Here is a 19,751-nt window from a genome sequence, read left to right as displayed (position 1 = left end):
CAAAACTAGTATTTGAGATTTGGTAAATATCTTTCTCCCTCTTAATAGTCAGATCTTTATGACTTTTTTCAGTTGAAATAAACTGAATATAACAAAAGTTAGAATAAAAAAGCCACAGATCACCCAAGAAAATCACTTTCTCCAGCTTATTTTTTCATATAAATACTAATGTCTCAAAAAACATCTGAGACAGCTTAAATGAAAATGTGAATAAATACAATTTATTTTTAAAAGAAATGAGATGAGAAAGAATTGAGGGAAAAGGCCATTGCAAAGAAAATTGTCAAATTTCTTGCTACAATTAATATTTTTGCTATGTTTATTTTTTATTTTAATTAACATAATTCCAATTATACTCTTATATTCTTACCATTGAAGCCAAACAACAAACAGTATGACATATCTCGTTATCAGTAACAAGAAAATATAGCAGTCTCTCAGCATAACTAATTCCTGATAGGAATTTTTTCTGGTGGGTAATTTTGAATGGAAGAATGAACTTTTTTTTTTACACAGGTCATCATCAAACTCAGATGGTTGTGTAGGCCTGATTCTTAGTGACTATGACTTCTGAAAGTGCAACATACATAATTATATTTGAGCAAATTTCAACTCAGGCAAATAAAGTGACCTTACATATCATATTATTTTCACAGATGTTACCCAGAGACCAAATACCAGAAGGCAATTTAACTGTAGTCATGGCATTTGTTCTCCTGGGATTTTCTGGTCTTCCAAACCTCCAGGGGTTCCTATTTGGAAATTTCTTTCTCATCTATATGTTCGTCTTAACAGAAAGTTGTCTTATAATAATTACAAGAGTACCCTGTTGTCCAGACACTCATGTATTTTTTTCTTGCCAGTTTTTCCTCACTGGAAATCTGTTACATGTATCTCACTTTCCCCAGGATTCTGGTAAACCTTTGGACTCAGGATAGAAGCATTTCTATGCTGGGCTGTGCCACTCAAATGTACTTCTTCCTTGTTCTGGGAGCCACGGAGGCATTTCTTCTGGCAATGATGGCACATGACCGCTATGTGTCCATTTGTAACCCTCTGAGCAATCCTCTTGTCAAGAACTACAAGGTTTGTATTCAGTTGGCTTTTGTTGCCTGGCTTATTGGAATCCCTGTCCAGATAGGGCAAACATGTCAGGTGTTTTCAGTGCCTTTCTATAATTCTCACTGAGCCAATCACTTTTTCTGTGATGTCCCCTCACTGATCAAGTTGGCCTGTGGGAACATCTCATTTAACAAAATATGTGTCTATGTAGTGGCTGTATTATTTGCCATGATTCCTTTTATATTGATAGTTGACTCATGTCAAAATCATTTACACCAACCTAAAGTTTCCCTCAGTCGAGTTTTTCTTATATTCTCCTCTATAATATTTCCTCAATCCCTAGTTAGAGGGCTGGTTTCTGTAATAGTTATAATACGTACCCTGATGATAATTTTTTTTATCTACAAAACTAACGTGTTATTGGTCTCTTAATGACCACCTGAGCAACCTGAAACTTAGCTGTTGAACCTGTTAAATGTGTTAAACAGTTCAAAAAATTAAAATTTTAACCCAAGATTATAAGTGGAAAATTTTCCTTTATTTTATAGCATGTCACCATCTTGTCTCAATTTTATTTTACATCTTTAAGGTGTGAATAATTTCAAATTTTACTTATAATAAAATGAGAATCTGGAATAAGTCCAGGTGAGATAATGGGAAACTCCCAAGCAAATAACCCATGCATTCTAGGTTTCTATTCTGGGGAAGAAATTTTTTCCAAGACTTAAATCGTTTAAGAATCTTGGTTTGGAGCCAATTTCTCAAGACAAGCATAGGATTTGCTTCCTATTATTTAGTAGTGATTTATAAGGGTTTATGATCATGAAGAGAAAATATTTACGAGAGAGGGATGTCCTATAGTAATTAGATAACAGAGAGGATTAGGAAAGTTAATTACAAAGTAATTAGGAGCCATGTGCCAGAGATCATGGAACGCCAGTGAGGAGCAGTGGTGACAGAGGCTTCACAGGGGACAAGATGTGACAGCACACAGCAAGGGAATGAGAGGCCAACCTGATCTTAGCTATGGTGGATGCACAACCAAGTGGTTATGTTGTAAAGGAGTTCTAAAACCACATATTTAGCACAGTGTAGTATTATGCATGAACAGAGAGATCTTCTGAGGCTTTAGAATAGAAATTTCAGGAAATAGCTAAAAACAATTGAAGATTTGTCATTTAATAAAGATACACTATCAAACTGGTGAAATATGAACATTTAAAATAAATTATCTTGGGACAACTGGGCAATATTAGAGAAAAATATGATAAAATTTCTTAATACATTATACAATAGAAGGAAACATTCCAAATGATACACAAGTTTAAATATATTACAGAGTGAAATGATGATGCATTCTTTTAGCCCTGAGCTAACTACTGCCAATCTTCATCTGTTTGCTGAGGAAGACTGGCCCTGAGCTAACATCCATGCCCATCTTCCTCTACTTTATACGTGGGATGCCTGCCACAGCATGGCCTTTGCCAAGTGGTGCCATATCTGCACCTGGGATCCAAACTGGTGAACCCCGGGCTGCTAAGAAGTGGAACGTGTGCGCTTAATTTCTGTGCCTCCGGGCCACCCCCTGATGATGCATTCTAAGAAAAAGGTTTTATAATTTTGGAATACAGAAAGTTTAGCTCTGACTCCAAATTTAGAATGCAGGATACAAATGTTACAAACAATATCTCAGATAAAGTGCTCTTGGCTTGTTCTTAATTATCGAGGAAAAATCCAAAATATAAATGAACTAAACAGATGAAGTAACAGTTCACAGAAAAGAGATGAAAATAATCTCTTTAACATAGGGACAGATACTCAACTTCATTCATAAAAATAAATAAATAAATTTTAATCTGTGCAATGACCTAGCTTAAAAAAAAATGTGAGACACTTTCCTATGCATTATATATATGTAGGGAGAGAGAGGAAGCAGGCACCACTGACCAATATCACAATCATGTTTACTCTTTGACTTGATTAGTAAACTGGCACACATTTGAAATTACGCAGTAATGTGATATTGCAACAAGTTTGTATTTGCAAAAGATCGCAAGTCAACTGATTGTGAATAATAATGTGGATTGTATTTCTCTGACTTAATGAGCCTTAATTTTGATATTGTAATCTATTCTTTTTTCTCCCACAGCCATATGATGACTCCAAAATATGAATTTTATACTTTATAGAAATATTTCTAGTGCTTGCAACAAGACTGGCTTGCTGTGACCCAGTGCATCTTAACCAGAAATGGAAGTTCTTTCTTTATTTGTTTTAAATGTCATGGATTTTATGTGGCTGTTTTTAAGTATGTCCATTTATACATGTTTGGATTCATTTGTTGATATAATTCAGTAATATTACCATGTTGAATCACATTTTTGTTGTTGATTATTATCTTTTCAAGTAAAAGATAATTTATTTTTCTGAATTAGTTTCAGGAAAAAAATAGAAGCATGGCTTTAACATGATAAAGAGTTATATTTTAAGATCTTTCATTTACCATATCCCATCATGCAGCATTTGATAAAACTTTTTTGACCTATTGGTAGGTTATTTAATAATGGAATAAACTGCATAGATGATATGATTTCAGGAACTCTGCCTAGTCCATGTAACCTGCAGTGTCTCACTATCTGCCATTACTTAGTTGTTCTCATTAAAAATTTATTTTAATAATATATCTGAGATGAAGCATATGGAAATCCAACTTGAACAGCATTAACTATTAAAAATATAATTATTAGACAGTTGCCCAAAAGATAAAATAGGGATGTGTCAACTTAAACTTGTTAGTTCTCCTCTTAGGATACAAGAAAGCATCCTATGAGGGAAAAAAATCAAAAGATGAGTAAGAAATAAGAAGTCCCATATTTGTTAATTGTTATTTTAATTCTACTCTTCTTAATGAGAAAATCACTTCTAGAAAGTTATATGTTTTAGGAACAAAATTATAGATTTAATCTCCCTTAACATAGTATATATACATCTTTTTCTGTAGTGATCATATATAAATAAAGATAAAACAGTATTTTGACCAAATAAGTTTCAGTCTGTAGGGGAGGAAGACATTTCCTCTACCCTCTCTGGGTTTGTCTGGCCAGAGAATGAATTAAATTCACATGAGACAGAATAGCAGGAGAAAATTAAACAAAGCTTTATAACATGTATACATGGGAGAGGCTCAGGCAAGCTGAGCAACTCGCCAAAATGGCTGACGCCCCCACCTTAAATATCATATTCAGCTAAAGGCAAAGGAGGATGTTGGGGGTGGGGGGAGTCAATTACAAGAGGTTACCAGACAAGCACAATAAACAAATGCAGATTTAAGTCCTTTCCTTCCCCATTGATTAAGAGTTTCTAGAGATAAAGTCATCCCCCCTTCTTCCTGTGCAGAGAGGAAGACACCTTTACAGATGGAGATTTCCTTTACAATGTAAATGTCTCCTAACAAAGGGCAAGCAAGTTCCACTCCTCAGAGCCTCCTTCCCTGTCCTAGTTTATTAAAAGTAACCAGCCCAATAAATCTCATGCCAAAGAGGCATATCTTGGGGTAGCAAATGTCAGTTCCCCACAAGTCGTTTACCTGACTGATTAACACAAACATGCTCTACTTATATAGGGTTCTATGGTCACCAAAGTGTTTTAGTATCAATTTTACTTTCTATTTCCCCTGTTATAACTAAAGTGAGAAATCTAAATTTTCAGCTTTGATTTCAGTGCAAATTTTGAACAAAAAGTGTTACATGTTGATTATCAATTGAATCTTGATTCTCAGAGTCTTGCAGTTTTCTAAAATAAATGTAGGATATCAATACAAAAATGTTATTGGCATAAAATGTTATACTTCTTCTTCTAGATTTACTTATAGCTGGTTTATCCTCTCAGGAGAATAGTTTAAGTACATATGCTTATATCTATCTATCCCTCTTTTGTTTTATGGGGCAGGCCCAGTGATGCAGAGGTTAAGTGGCCACGTTCTGCTTCGGTGGCTCGGGGTTTGCCAGTTTGGATCCTGGGTACAGACATGGCACTGCTTGGCACGCCATGCTGTGGTAGGCGTCCCACATGTAAAGTAGAGGAAGATGGGCTTGGATGTTAGTTCAGGGCCGCTCTTCCTCAGCAAAAAGAAGAGGATTGGCAGCAGTTAGCTCAGGGCCAATCTTCCTCAAAAAAAAAAAAAAAGAAACTTTTGTTTTCATAAGAAATTGATATTCTTTACTCACATCTGAAAATGTATTTTAGACTATATGTGCTTTAAAAATACCAACTTCTCTTTAAATAATAACATTCCTCTTATTCTACTGGTTCTGTTTAATTCACATGTATCACCTTAACATTTAACTTTATACTTCTGTTTACCACTCATTCTAATTAGTTTTCCCAGACATTATGGAAAACGTGGTCCTTCAGAAAAGACTCTCTATGGAAGCCAAGTCCCCTGGCCATCCACCCTACGTCCCATACCAGAGCTTGGCAGAGAACAAGCATGCCCTTGAAAAAACAGCATCATTTAAATGTCTACTAATATTCACTGGAGAATAATCAAACTTATAATTTTGCATGTCAAACTCTTTTTTACCTCTCCCTTCATTTTTTTTTTTGTGAGGAAGATTGGCCCTGAGCTAACATCTGTGCTAATATTCGTCTATTGTTTTTCTTATGTGGGATGCAACTACACTATGGGTTGATTAGCAGTGTATAGATCTTTGTCTGGGATGGAATCGCAAAGAATAGGCCACAGAAGAAGATTGCATGAATTTAGCCACTACACCACCAGGATGGCCCCTTAACTCCACTTTTTTTTTTTGATGTTTCTCCCTTGATTCTTCTACCTGAGGCTTGGAATATAGTAACACTAGACTTCTCCCATCATTACATGTGCATGCTTTATTTACTGTGATCTATTTCTTTCTTTTTTTAACTAACACAATCCTGGCTGGAAAATTATTATTATTTTTTGTCATCAAAAACATGGGTTCTATTTCAAGGTATATCGCCAGTTTGTGTTAAATATAAATAGTTTGTCTGAAATATATCAGAGAAGAAAAACTACAGGGCCTGCTGTTATTTCCAATACACTTCCTTAATCCAATGAGATTGTTTGTTCACTGTAACTCAGATGTGTATACTTACTCCCATATCACATTTTCATTTACAATGAAAGGTTTGATCTGTGTTCTTTTTTCTTTCTCTCTACTTCATTCTAAGACCAAATTCCCCAAGCTTGCCTCAATTTCTGAATTTTTAAATGAAAGTAAGATAAATTTCCAAGTTGCTTTCAGAGTTTTCAAGAAAATCTTTTACCTTTTTCTTTTAATTATTATTGTGATAAATTGTATCAAGCCCCTAAAATGACATGTAGCTTCTGAGGAGCATTGAGTGCAATATTCCTGAAATCAACTGAATTAAATGATTTTAGAGATTAAGCAATGCAAAACTTTGGTCATGGTTGCAATTGTAGTTTTTACTGGAATTATGAATGTCTATATGTATGTATGATATATTTACATACTTACAGAATTCATATTTTCTCAGAATACCATGCATTTCTTTCTGTTATTTGTAGTTTCGGCAATGCTATATACGAAATGTACTTTAAACAAATGCTATATACTCGCTTACACTTTAAACAAATGACATCAGTTCCCGGGATCATTATTTTCTCTTGTATTCCTGGTAATGCCCGTGTTTACTTTGTCTTCCCTCAATAAAACTTGTCCTGGGTTACTTAGCTCTGTTTTTCAAAGAACTGCTCCATCAAATTTAGCTAATTCCATTTTTTTTTTTAAAGATTGGCACCTGGGCTAACAACTGTTGCCAATCTTTTTTTTCTTCTGCTTTATCTCCCCAAACACCCCCTGTACATAGTTGTATATCTTAGTTGCAGGTCCTGCTAGTTGTGGGATGTGGGACGCTGCCTCAATGTGGCCTGACGAGCGGTGCCATGTCCGCGCCCTGGATCTGAACACTGGGCCGCCACAGTGGAGCAAGTAAACTTAACCACTCGCCCATGGAGCCAGCTGCTAATTCCATTTTTTAATATTTCGTTTAGTTTTTGCTTTTATATGTTTATAATTTCTTCTGATTTTTGCATTTGTTTATTTTATAACTGTGGTAGGTACAATTCCAAGATGGCCAAAGATTTCTGCTCCCTGCTGTACATATATCTCCTCCTTGCTCTTCAATCACATTCTAATGTAGGCATTATTGTAAGGGAATTTTACAGATGTAATTAAGATCCAATATCAGTTGATCTTAAATTAGAGAGGTTATCCAGGTAGGCCTGACCTAATGACATAAGTCCTATAAATCTAGGTATAGCAGTCAGAGACAGAAAGAATATCAGATATTCAAGGTGAGGGAAACGGAAGAAGGCAGGAGACAGAGAATGCCCTTGGCTTCTAGGAGCTGAGTTATTTCTTGTTATCAGTATTATCATGCTATTGCACAATGGGACAGTCAGATAGATTACTATAAATACCCCAAAAATAATCCATTGAAGATTAGGAATATCACAAAACCCCAAGACAACAAATTCCATCATTGTAGTGTTATTTGATTTTTTGTTTTTAATTTGTTCTCCATCTTTAGATATAGTAAATTAAAGAAGATTGATTCATTAATATTTCAGAACCACATCTTCCTCTTCTATTAACTGGATAGATGCATGAATGTATTTATATAATCTCTTAGATTATTTCCACCACTGCTTTCTCTGTTTATATGAAAAGAGATTTGAGACTTCAGAAATGAAGTGATGTGTGCAGTTAAAATCAATCCAAGAAATAAAATCTTAGTACATATTTTTATACTCAGATGTAAAGTTACGAGAGATAGTGGGAAGTGTGCATTGTTGTTTAGAGCTTATTATGGAGGAATAATATCAATTTATTATATCTAATAATATCTACTCACTCTATTATTGAGGGGAATTATGAAACAGAATTTTTCTATTGTTTTTGTCTGAGTTCATCAATTTTTTTCTATATTGGTTGACTCATTCCATCCTCTTTCAGTTCAAACTTTTTCCCTTAAAGATTTTAAGTCTTATTCAAAATGAGTGTTAGGTCCTCTCACTTATGTTTCAATGAGAATCGATTTTCTTAAACTGATGCTTTGATACTGAGGGAATAAATATGTAATATTATCATTCCACTTTGTATACCTCTCTCATCACTTATGCTAAATATGGAAAGCACTAATCCCATCATGCTATTCAATAAACTTCCATATTACCCACTATAGAGTTTATCATAAATATCAATTAATATTTAACTCAATCAAGAGATGTGACCCATTCATCAAAATATTGTTTTCATATTTCCCCTCATGCCTATGTAACATTTTATGATCCATTGTCTTCTATTCCCTTGCAATGGACTACAATCTCCTTCTTCTATGTCTCCTTCATAATTTTGCCTAATAAAGTGTACCTTTGATTAAACTCAATTATTATTTACTTTGGGAGTGCAAATGGCCAGAACATATGAATGGGACTGAAAAAAAGTAAACAAATATACACACACATATACACACCATCTTGCTTCATTTCATATTAATGCCATACAATATCAGGCAGTCAACACTGCTTGACAGTGCCCATTATACCTTATTAATATTTGTTCTCTAACTTTCCAAGCAAATATTATGTTTTCCTATTTCATCACATCTACTACACCCATCTTCACCTTCTAGCGCCATCAGCTGAAATAGTTTTGCCTTAATACTTTGATAAATAAAGCTGAGCAGACAAATAATGTGTCATATGTCCCTATTTCCATTAGTACTCATTTCAAAATTACCTTAAGTGAATATGTTTTATTGTAAATATCGTTATCTGACATGTCTAATTTTATTTTAGTTTATAATTAAGAAAGTTAAGAACTGCATGAGTTATCTTAAGTAGTTAACTCATTTTCAGATAAAGATCTCAGGATTCCATGCTTTTCTGTTTCATTCATTGCAACTTGATCCTCAAATTTAGAACTTTCCTTAAGCAAAACAGTCTACCAACACAAATATAGCTTACCTTTACAGATTTGCATGAAACTATGTGAGTGTAGAGCTTTTTAACCTATAAACATAAGTTCTTTCATCAGGAAGTGACTGTAATTTTACAATATTCTTGCTAGCTTCAAACATTACTGCTCTGCTCTTAAGTAGGAAGCAGTCATGCTCACCCTTGTGGACATGTTCTCTCATGTATCAATTTAATTTCGAGAAGACTGCTTTTTTTGGCAATCATTCAAGTTTAATTTTTAAAACTACTTTCTCTGTAGATGACCTGTCCTTCTCTTTAGTTCCTTTGTGGTATAAAGTTCTCCTACTACAGCAGGAGTTTCTAAGTGGAGAAATACCATTTCATTATTTAATATTATTTTCAGAAAAAAGTTAAAAATCTTTCTATTATATTTCAGACCTTTAACAATTGCTGTGGATTTTTGCCTTCCTCACTTTTACTTTTATGTCCGTAATTTTCCAGATATAGATCATCCACACGTTTAGAAAAATGTATCACATGTTTCATCACATGAGCATGGTTTGCTTGGTCTCTAAATTACTGGGTGGTGAGACATAATTTTAATGTTGGGGAAAACAAAAATATGTAACAGAGACAATAATATTTGGCCCACAAAGCCAAAATTCTTAATTATCCAGTCCTTCATAGAAAAACATTGGTTAAGCCCTGGTTTAAAATAATAATCATTTAATTGTTCACAATTCTGTAATTCCGCAATTTGGCTGAGTTAAGCTTGGAAGGCTCTTTTGTTCTCTATGTGATATTATCTAGGCTTTCACAAGTGTTTTGACCTCAACTTGTATGGCTGGGGACACTCTCCATTGTTCTTTCATCCTCCAGAAAACTGGTATGGGCTTTTTCACACAAGTGGTTGAAGAATTCCCAGCAATAAGAGAGTAGCAGTCACAGAGTACACAGGCTTTGCAAGCCTTTGCCTGTGATGAATTAGCTAATGTTCCATTGGCCAAAGTAAGTCACATAGCTGTTCCCAGAGTCAACACATAAGGGGACTATACAAAGCTGTGGATAAAAGCTGTCATGATTTATTAGATGTCATTACTATATCAATCTATCAGAGTCTGCTCCCTGGTATTCACTGCCCTCCAACATGCAAGTATATTTCCATGTTCCAAGACCCACCTAACCATGACAATAGGCTGAGGTCCATGATCTCATGATCTGCATCAGGTCCAAATGTGGGTTAGGCTCCTTATGTGTAGTTTTTCAAGTTCTATTTGATTCATAGATCTGTGAGTTGAATTAAAAAGTATCACACACTCTCTCCTATTCCACATACATGCACATTCAACATACGATGATGAGATGAGGCAGGACAACTACAATAGATTCTTGCATTCAAAAATGGGAGGAACAGGGACATAAAAGAGTTACAATTCCATAATAATTCTTAAATTAGGCACATTTTACAAGGCTCCTAAATCCAGGGGCAGACAATGGTCTAGAGTAGTGCCAAGTCTGCTCTCTGTGATTGGCTCCTCAATCCCTTTTTTTGGCCTCAATGCCTGGCCTTTTCATTCTGCCCTCTGAAGTTTTACTTTTTTTTTTTCCTGTAACAAAAGTCTCCTGTTTGAACAAGAGCTACTTTCCCAGTCTCCTTTCTGTCCATAGATATCTTTGGACCCCAAGATATCTTTTTGTTTTGAGTGGTCTCAGTCCCTTTTAGTTCATGCTGGTGGTACTTCCACAAGTAACACTTCCTTAGAATCTATGGGTCCCTCTGATTCTTATCTGGGTTTAGTACAACTTCTAATGGCCACTTCCATACATCATTTCAAAATATACTCTCCCCTACTTTGCACATGTCAGGCTACTATAGGACAAAACATTTAAAATTGTTAGATACCATTTTTTGTCTGTTTGAGATAGCACTGCCTTAAGGATTTCAGAGGTGTTACCACAGAGTCATACAACCACACACTTGGTTTAATCTCTATCCCAGAAGATGGAGATACAAAGAAGTTTTGTTTATAATTCAGTGGGTCCTGGTTCTTCTATACTTTGTCTCAATCTTGTTGGCAAACTGAATAGTTCTGTATTGAGCTTGTCTACTTTTTCATTTCTGATCATAGGCATATAAAATAATTAACACGACACTTGAAAATTTCTCCTGGTAATTTTCTTAGCCAGATTCACAAGTTCATTAGGTACATTTAATGTCTTCCAAGTTACTGCAGGCACTAGTTTGCCAGTTTTTCTTTCTTTGATTTTGGTTGCTATATAACAATGAATTGCACTTTATACAGCTTCCGTTAAAAGTTTGTCACCACTTTTCCACCATCAACTAACAGCTCGATCATGATTTATTCCGCCTTCTGTAACCATTTACTTGCAACCTTTCCAGTCTCTGCCCACAACTGAATCACAAGGCCGCAGTTTTTAGTTTTGATTTTGGAAGCCTCCCATTTTTAGGAACGAACATCTCTATCATTTGTCTATTGCTGCATTTAAGAACCATCCTCAAAATAAACAGATTAAACTAATCACAATTTATTTGTTCATGACTGTCCCTCAGCAATTTCCTCTGCATTCCACACAGTTGGCTGTTCCGTGTTCAACACATTTTTAGAAAATTTTCCTGCAACTATTGTTGTTGGTATGTTTCTCTTTCTTCTATTCTTCCCCTGTCTCCAATCATTTCCATTAGATTGTTAAAGTGTATAATGGGCATATTTTCTGAAATTATTGCTGATTCAATCATTCTTTGCTTTGCTCGTGCACTCTCTACATAGTTTTGTCATCAGGGATGTTAATACACAATCTTGCTGCCTTTTTCCAGGTAAATAGTTGCCATGCACTTCCTCGCTCTCTTAGAACCAGGTAAGAGCATATAAATATGAGTAGAACTATCTCTCCTTATTTCTGGGAAAATGCTTTAAGAACAGGTGTGTGCTTCACCACATTCTCTTTTAATAAGTCCTGGTGACAGATCATAGTTTCTAAGAGATAGGTTCCTTGCATATAGGAAAAATTCACTAGGTAATCATGAGATACTGAAAATGAATGAGTTATTTATTCACTATGAACAGGAAAACAGCAAAAGCAACTATCATCATTTTCCTTATTTATAATCAATCAATTTATGATTTGCTCTTTTATTGATTACATGAAAACACACATTCCTAGTAATCAGTAGCAAACTTTCAGTCAAACAAAGAAAAGATAATGGAAGAATTTACTGTGAGTTATCCACAATAACATAGGTGATCATATTTCTATTCGTTTTCTATGTATGTATGCAGGTAAGTGGAGTACAGATTTGTGTGTGAAATCTCCTATTTTCATACCAGATACCTATTTTTAAAAATATTGTATTCAAATAACTATTAGACATATAAATAAATAAATACAAATAATGTGTACATTCATATAAAATATAGTTACATCTATTAATTTAAAATTACACAATGCATTATTTATTTATAGATTTTAGAGCTATTAAATAGCTAATTTTCCCATCCCTTCTGAAATCTCTAGGAAAACTATATATATATATTTTTTATTATAAAGCAATGTTTTCATTTTTTCCTTTTTTATTACCACAGCATTTTGGTTTATAACATTATATAAATTCAGACATACATTGTTATATATTTCAATTTCTGTGTAGATTACATCATGCTCACCCATCAAAGACAAATTACCATTGTACACCACACATATGTACCTAATCACCCCTTTCACCCTCCTCCCTCCCTGGTTCTGCTATAGTAACCACCAGTCCAATCTGTGTTTCTGTACATTTGTTCATTGCTGTTTTTATCTACTACTTATAAGTGAGATCATATAGCATTTGATTTTCTCTCTCTGACTTATTTCACTTAGCATAATACCCTCAAGGTGCATCCATGTTGTCACAAATGGCCAGATTTCATCATTTCTTATGGGCTGAGTAGTATTTTATTGTGTATAGATATCACATCTTCTTTATCTATTCATCCCTTGATGGGCACCTAGGTTGCTTCCAAGTCTTGGCTATTGTGAATAATGCTGCCATGAACATCAGTGTTCATGTATCTTTATGCATTCGTGTTGTCACGTTCTTTGGAAAAACACCCAGCAGTGGAATAGCTAGATATATGGTAGATCTATTCTTGACTTTTTGAGGAATCTCCACACTGATTTCCATAGTGACTGCACCAGTTTGCACTCCCACCAGCAGTTTATGAGGGGTTCCCTTCTCTCCAGATCCTCTCCATCACTTATTGTTTCTTGTCTTGTTAATTATAGCCTTTGTGATGGGAGTAGGGTGATATCTCATTGTGGTTTTGATTTTCAGTTCCCTGATAGTTAATGGTGTTGAACATCTTTTCCTGTGCCTGTTGGCCATCTGTATATCTCCTTTGGAGAATTTTTTCAGATCTTTTGCCTGTTTTTCAATTGGGTTGTTAGTTTTGTTGTTGTTGAATTGTATGAGTTCTTTGTATATTTTAGATATTAACCCCTTAACCATATATTGTCCCATTCCCCTTGTCAATGCTTTCTGCTCATATATTCATCTTATCTATTTTATTATACTCTCAAAGAGCTTAAATGTACCTTTATAATATGCAGAAGTGTAGCACTTTAAAAGTTATAGTAATCTTTATTAAATGATTAGGAATTCAATCATAGTTTGTGCTTTCATACTATTTCATTATGTACATGTTTACAGAATTTTGAAAGAAGTAAACAGGTTATTTTCCCAGGAAGAGGACACTGCACTTCAGAAAATTTGTCATCAACACAATGCCACATATTTAGTTTGTATGTTTAGTATCAGACCTGGGACTATGTCCTGTATCATTAGATTTCCAGTCCTATGCAAATTCTCTTTTCCACTGAGCAATCATTATATTCCAGAGGCCAAACTGCATTCATGTAATCATTTCTTATCATCTAGTTCATTGCTCCAGAACCATTCATTTGTTTACTACAGAAAAAACAAAATCATCTCATTACTTGTCTGTCTCAGAAGACAAGAACTGTGTTTTCTATTTTGAGCATCCCGGTGGACTTGAAGAAGAGCTCAGGAACCTGGTAAAGGGGTCTAAATGCTGAAGGTTCACAGCACACCTGGAGTGAGCAGTTCATTTCCACAGGTAAGAAGAAAGATTTTACAAAATATTTTAGTTACAAAATATTTTAAAAGCTATAACCTTGAATGTAAAACTATGTTCTAGGTTTTAATATTTGAATCTGACATAGAAATTTCTAGTTAGCTCAGAATCAAATTAAAAATGAAATAAGAGAACTCCAGGGAACATAAGAAGGCAAATATGTTGGAGCTGGCCTGGGGGCACAGCGGTTAAGTTCGCACATTCTGCTTTGGCGGCCCAGGGTTAGCTGGTTTGGATCTCGGGGGCAGACATGGCACCACTTGGCAAGCCATGCTGTGGCCGGCACCCACATATAAAGTAGAGGAAGATGGGCATGAATGTTAGCTCTGGGCCAATCTTCTTTGGCAAAAAGAGGAGGATTGATGGCAGATGTTAGCTTAAGGCTGATTTTCCTAAAAAAAAAAAAAACAAGAAAAGGCAAATAGGAAAGACTCCCATTACATTTAGTTCAATAGAGCTCTAAATTAGAAATTTGCTTTAATTTCTTTGATGGATGATACTAGTTAGAATAAGGGTAGTAGAAACAAATTGTTATATTTAAAATTTAGAAAAACTATTAAATGGAGAAAAGATTACCTATCAACCAACCACTGGGTATATGCCATTGAGGAATCATAATTTTTTTTCATGGAAGGATACAAATGAATTTTAAATGTATTTTATTATTTAGGTAATTCATCTAGGAAGTACTTCAAGTTTTTATTTTGTTTTGTTTTAATATCATGGTACTTAAGCTTGACAGCTTTATAAAAAAATTCAAATACTTGAGGATATTATTTTGCATTATTTCTAGGGGATCACAGTTCTAGAATTATGGCATGTCACCATGAGTCTGCAGTATGGTCAAATGAAAATAGCTTAATGTGTGGCAACAGGGAAAACTGGATTAACTCTACTACGAATTTATTATGTGAGCCTGGTCAACTTACAGGTCTAGCTAGTCTTCAGTTTTCTTATCTACAAATGGACACTGAATGGCTTAGTTTGCAAGTTGCTGTGTAGATTACATAAGATAATGTACACACAAAATTCACGTTCTAGTAATGACTTAACAATGTGTGGTAGCTACTTTAGTTTTACTTCTCAAGCTTAGTTCTTGTAGCTCTTCTCATGAGGGTTGAGGAACTGATTGTAATTTTCCAGAATCATAACATTTTGTTAAAAATTTGGGATGTATATTTTTGTCTTTCTAGCCTCTCTCTTAACGTGAGATTAGCTAAATGTAAACACAATCAGTTATAATCTTCCTAAATATTAGTTGACAGAGATGTCTGTTTGAAGAACACCTTGGAGAAAGTAAATAAACCTCAGGCTTTTATCTATTCTCCCCTCAATTTCCTACAGTGAAGTGGATAATTGCTCTAATGGGACATGACTGGGAATAAAACATGTCCCCATTCATAAACCACATGCTTGCCCTACAGATAAGATCAGAGATATTAAGAGTTATGAAAAATTTATTATGGGCCAAATTATCAGAGGGGTTACAAAAACTGATTCGTATTTTACCGACATGTCCAAAGTCAGAATGTAAGGACAGAGATGCATTTTTAAGATGCCTGATAATTAATATTGGGATTCACTGGGCTTAATCTCATGAGACTGATATTTTAATATATATTAAATGTCAAATAACAAACATATGTACAGCTATGTACTTAGGGGCTGGCCCCGTGGCTGAGTGGTTAATTTTGTACACTCTGCTTTGGTGGCCCAGGGTTTTGCCAGTTCGGATCCTGGATGTGGACATGGCACTGCTCATTAGGTCATGATGAGGTGGCGTCCCGCATACCGCAACTAGCAGGACTCACAACTAAAATGTACAACTATGTACTGGGGGAATTTGGGGAGAAAAAGCAGAGAAAAAAAGAAATACTTAGCTTCTGGTTTGAGCTGGTTCATTGCTCAATGCTTAGATGAAAAATTGATTTTACAGCTCCCTATGTATTTTGTTGTAGTTAAATAAAATTTGAAAGCCATTTCATTTATGTGTAGCCTTCACATAAAATTGACACTTTAGTAAGACCTTTTAATGAATCTCATAAACAAGCATTTTGAAGTCACATAATGTTCATGTAGTATCAAAGATACGCCTGAATATTTGGACAATTTTAGCTATTATTAGATTTGGAAGAATAGTTACTTTCCCAAGTTCACTCTGTGAATAGGTATTAAATCTGAGATTTTAATACAGGGTTTTAGGGTCCAAATAAAATATTCTTATTCTTTCACAATTATCTGGTCTTGAACACATCAGTTAAGTAAAGGTTAGAATTGTAATGTAGCTGATATTTCCTCTGTGTATGTCAGTTAACCTGCATTTTGTAATGGATTCCTTTAGTAGACCACCTATTGGCAAATTTTCAAAATTTGCTTGCATCATGTTAGTTTTTTCACTGTGCTTCTTCCTGTTTGCTCAATTCCTGTTTGATCCCTGACTCAATAGATAACAAGAATCCATGTATTCTTGAAAGAGAGAAAGAGGGACAGAGAGAGAGAGAGAGCTATGAAGAAAGATAGAAAAATGAGGAAATTTATAAACATAAATGTATTTTTGTGATGCCTAAAATATACATTAATATGTTGTTATTAATTTAGGTTTATGTTATTTTATTAGTATAACCATTCAAACAAAACTAAAATTTATTATAATTCAGTTGGGTTTGTGAGTTATTGTGAATAATATGTGAGTTTTTTAAATTAACACAGAGGTCAGTATGTACCTTAGTATTTTTTTACTGTAGAATTCTGTAAGGATTAAATGAGCATTTTTGTTCATAATCCCACCCTTGAAAAGCTATTTATTCCATATATTAGGAAAATCTGTGACATAAAACTAGGAGGACCTCCTGCAAAAATAAAGACGTGACTTTCTTTACCTTCTAATGACACTTTGCTCATTCTCTTCTTGCTGCATGGTCATCTCAATATGACAAAAAATGTGGTGTGTTTCATGTTAGGAACATAAATCATCTGTAGGTCATTGAATTCAGCCAAACCCTGAACATGATAGATTTTTCACCCCTTTAAATACATTTTGGTCTGTGAAAAGCCAAAGGATACACACCAGTCTCCCTGCTGAAATTTTACTCCTAAATATAATAGATGCAGTGTTTAATAATGCTTCAATGATGGAGACTTTCAATCCAGATACAGGTGACTCTTTAACTTTTTGTTTAATATACACTTTCCTTTCATTATACTCCCCCAGAAGAGAAACAATCTGATGGCATATAAAAATATACCAGATATAAAATAGGATATTGTGGTTTAAATAAGGAATTAATTCTGTTGGCAATAGCTTCTATAAACAGTGTATTATCTCTTGTTAGAAGATATTTATTTTATAGAAATTTTAGAAACTTTCTAAGGAGGTATAAAAAATGGCCATGATTTATTTTGACAGAAATATGTCTCAAAAATACACCCAAGGTCTTTGCAGGGATAATAAGTATATGAATAGAGAAAAATTTTACATTGGTATTTGGTTAAAATTCGAAAAACATTAGCAGTATTATAAATTGTGGAGAACAAAATGGATACTTTAGTATTATGTGTTTCAAAGAAAGAAAATGGAAAGACAAAACAAAACACAATGCTCTATCTTTGTTTCCTAACAAATTGAATCTACCTCCAGAATAACATCTATTGTTCTATTCACTACTGTTATAGAAGTCCTAATGAAATGGGAAAATAGCCAGAAAAGATATCAAATTGTTTGATTGGAAAAGGGTGCTTCGTACAACAAGCTGAAAAGTAAGTCTAACACTGCATTTTCTAGCCACCTGGGAATATTTTAAAATTTAAATAATTTTCACGTTGATTTTATAGTTTATTTCAACCCAATCTTGTGATTTAAGTGTATTTGCTTCAATTTTACTAATTATGAACTTTAAGGAAAGGCTTGTCATGTACACTGTGGAAAACCTGGGATTAAAACTCAGATGTGTAGTACTATCTATTATAATACTTTTGCGTTTAAAAATTTGTATATTTATTTGTCTTTGTGAGTTTTAAGGTGATGTAATATGAAGAGAGGAGGGAGTAAGTGTAAGATAAAATACACTAACAATTAAACCAAGTAAATTGGCTTTTCTTCACGTGATAAATTTATCAAGCAACCAAATGAAATAATTACTTTATCGATACAGGGCGATACATCCACTTGAACTCAACTTCTTCATCACTGCCTATTCCTTCACTGCCAAGGATTCCAATATGCTCTTCTCAGAAGCAAACGTGAGGATGTAACTGAGTGCATTCTATTTCCAAAAATATTGCATTTAGAACATAAAAATAAAATCTGAAATGCCAGAGTTGCCATCAGATGTAGATTTATACACAGTCCAGGTGAAGAATACGAGTGAAGTTACCATGTTTATATTGGTGGGCTTCTTGGGTGATTTTGAGGTGCAACTCTTCCTATTTTTGCTATTTCTAACAATCTATCTTTTCACTCTGGTAGGAAATTTGGGACAGATTGTGTTGGTTATTGGGGATTCCCGGCTCCACAACCCTATGTACTATTTTCTGAGTGTGTTATCATTCTTGGATGCCTGCCTTTCTTCGGTTGTCACCCCAAAAATGTTAATCAATTTCCTGTCAGAGAATAAAACTATATCATTCCTTGGATGTGCAGCACAGATGTTTTTCTATGTTACTTTTGCAACCTCAGAATGCTTTCTCCTGGCTGCAATGGCATATGATCGCTATGTAGCAATCTACAACCCTCTGCTGTATTCAGTTAACATATCACCCAGGGTCTACGTGCCACTCATCATCTTTTCCTATCTTTGTGGCATTTTTAATGCTTCAGTGCACACAGGGGCAACATTTACCCTATCCTTCTGTGCATCTAATGAAATTAGACATTTTTTTTGTGACATCCCTCCTGTCCTCGCCATTTCTTGTTCTGACACGAGCAAAAACCATCTTCTAGTCTTCTACTTTACAGGCATTATTGAAATTGTCACTATCCTGATTGTCCTGGTCTCCTATGGTTTCATTCTGTTGGCCATTCTGAGGATGCGTTCTGCTGAAGGGAGACAAAAAGTCTTTTCTACATATGGCTCTCACCTAACTGGAGTGTCACTTTTTTATGGAACAGTCTTCTCCATGTATGTGAGACCAAATTCCAGCTACTGTTTGGACCGGGACATGATAGTGTCGATTTTTTACAGCATTGCCATTCCCATGCTGAATCCCATCATCTACAGTTTAAGGAATAAAGATGTAAAAGAGGCAGTAAAAAGAGTGTTTGGGAAAAATTGATTTATCAATAATATATACTCTTCACACTAAATATTCAATTGAAAGCAATTAAAATTCGTGTTCATTGTCTCTATATCAAAGAGTTATGGTTAAAGTATTGTTTTTAGTTTCATAGTCCCTTTCTGTTCTCAGAAATTGTTAAATAAAGGTCATAGTCAACCAGCTATCTATGCAGTGTTTACACATGCAGAAAACTGTTATCCAACTGCTTCTAAGTTTATATGTAGAGAGATATAGATATAGATATGTCCCCCAAATACACACAAACATATATACAC

General features: G+C 34.5%; 1 protein-coding gene across 1 annotated transcript; it reads left to right on the top strand.

The window, feature by feature from the left end:
* The first annotated feature begins 18,495 nt into the window (after window positions 1–18,495).
* Window positions 18,496–19,473, top strand: LOC139081316 (olfactory receptor 5T1-like). The gene has a single exon (XM_070606791.1). The coding sequence runs from the start codon at window positions 18,511–18,513 to the stop codon at window positions 19,471–19,473; it is 963 nt and encodes a 320-aa protein (XP_070462892.1). The 5' UTR covers window positions 18,496–18,510.
* Window positions 19,474–19,751: the final 278 nt, after the last annotated feature.

Source organism: Equus przewalskii, unplaced genomic scaffold (genome assembly GCF_037783145.1).
Source record: "Equus przewalskii isolate Varuska unplaced genomic scaffold, EquPr2 contig_452, whole genome shotgun sequence".
Lineage (NCBI taxonomy): Eukaryota > Metazoa > Chordata > Mammalia > Perissodactyla > Equidae > Equus > Equus przewalskii.
The sequence above is the reverse complement of the archived record's forward strand: the minus strand, read 5'-3'. Positions and strand labels throughout refer to the sequence as shown.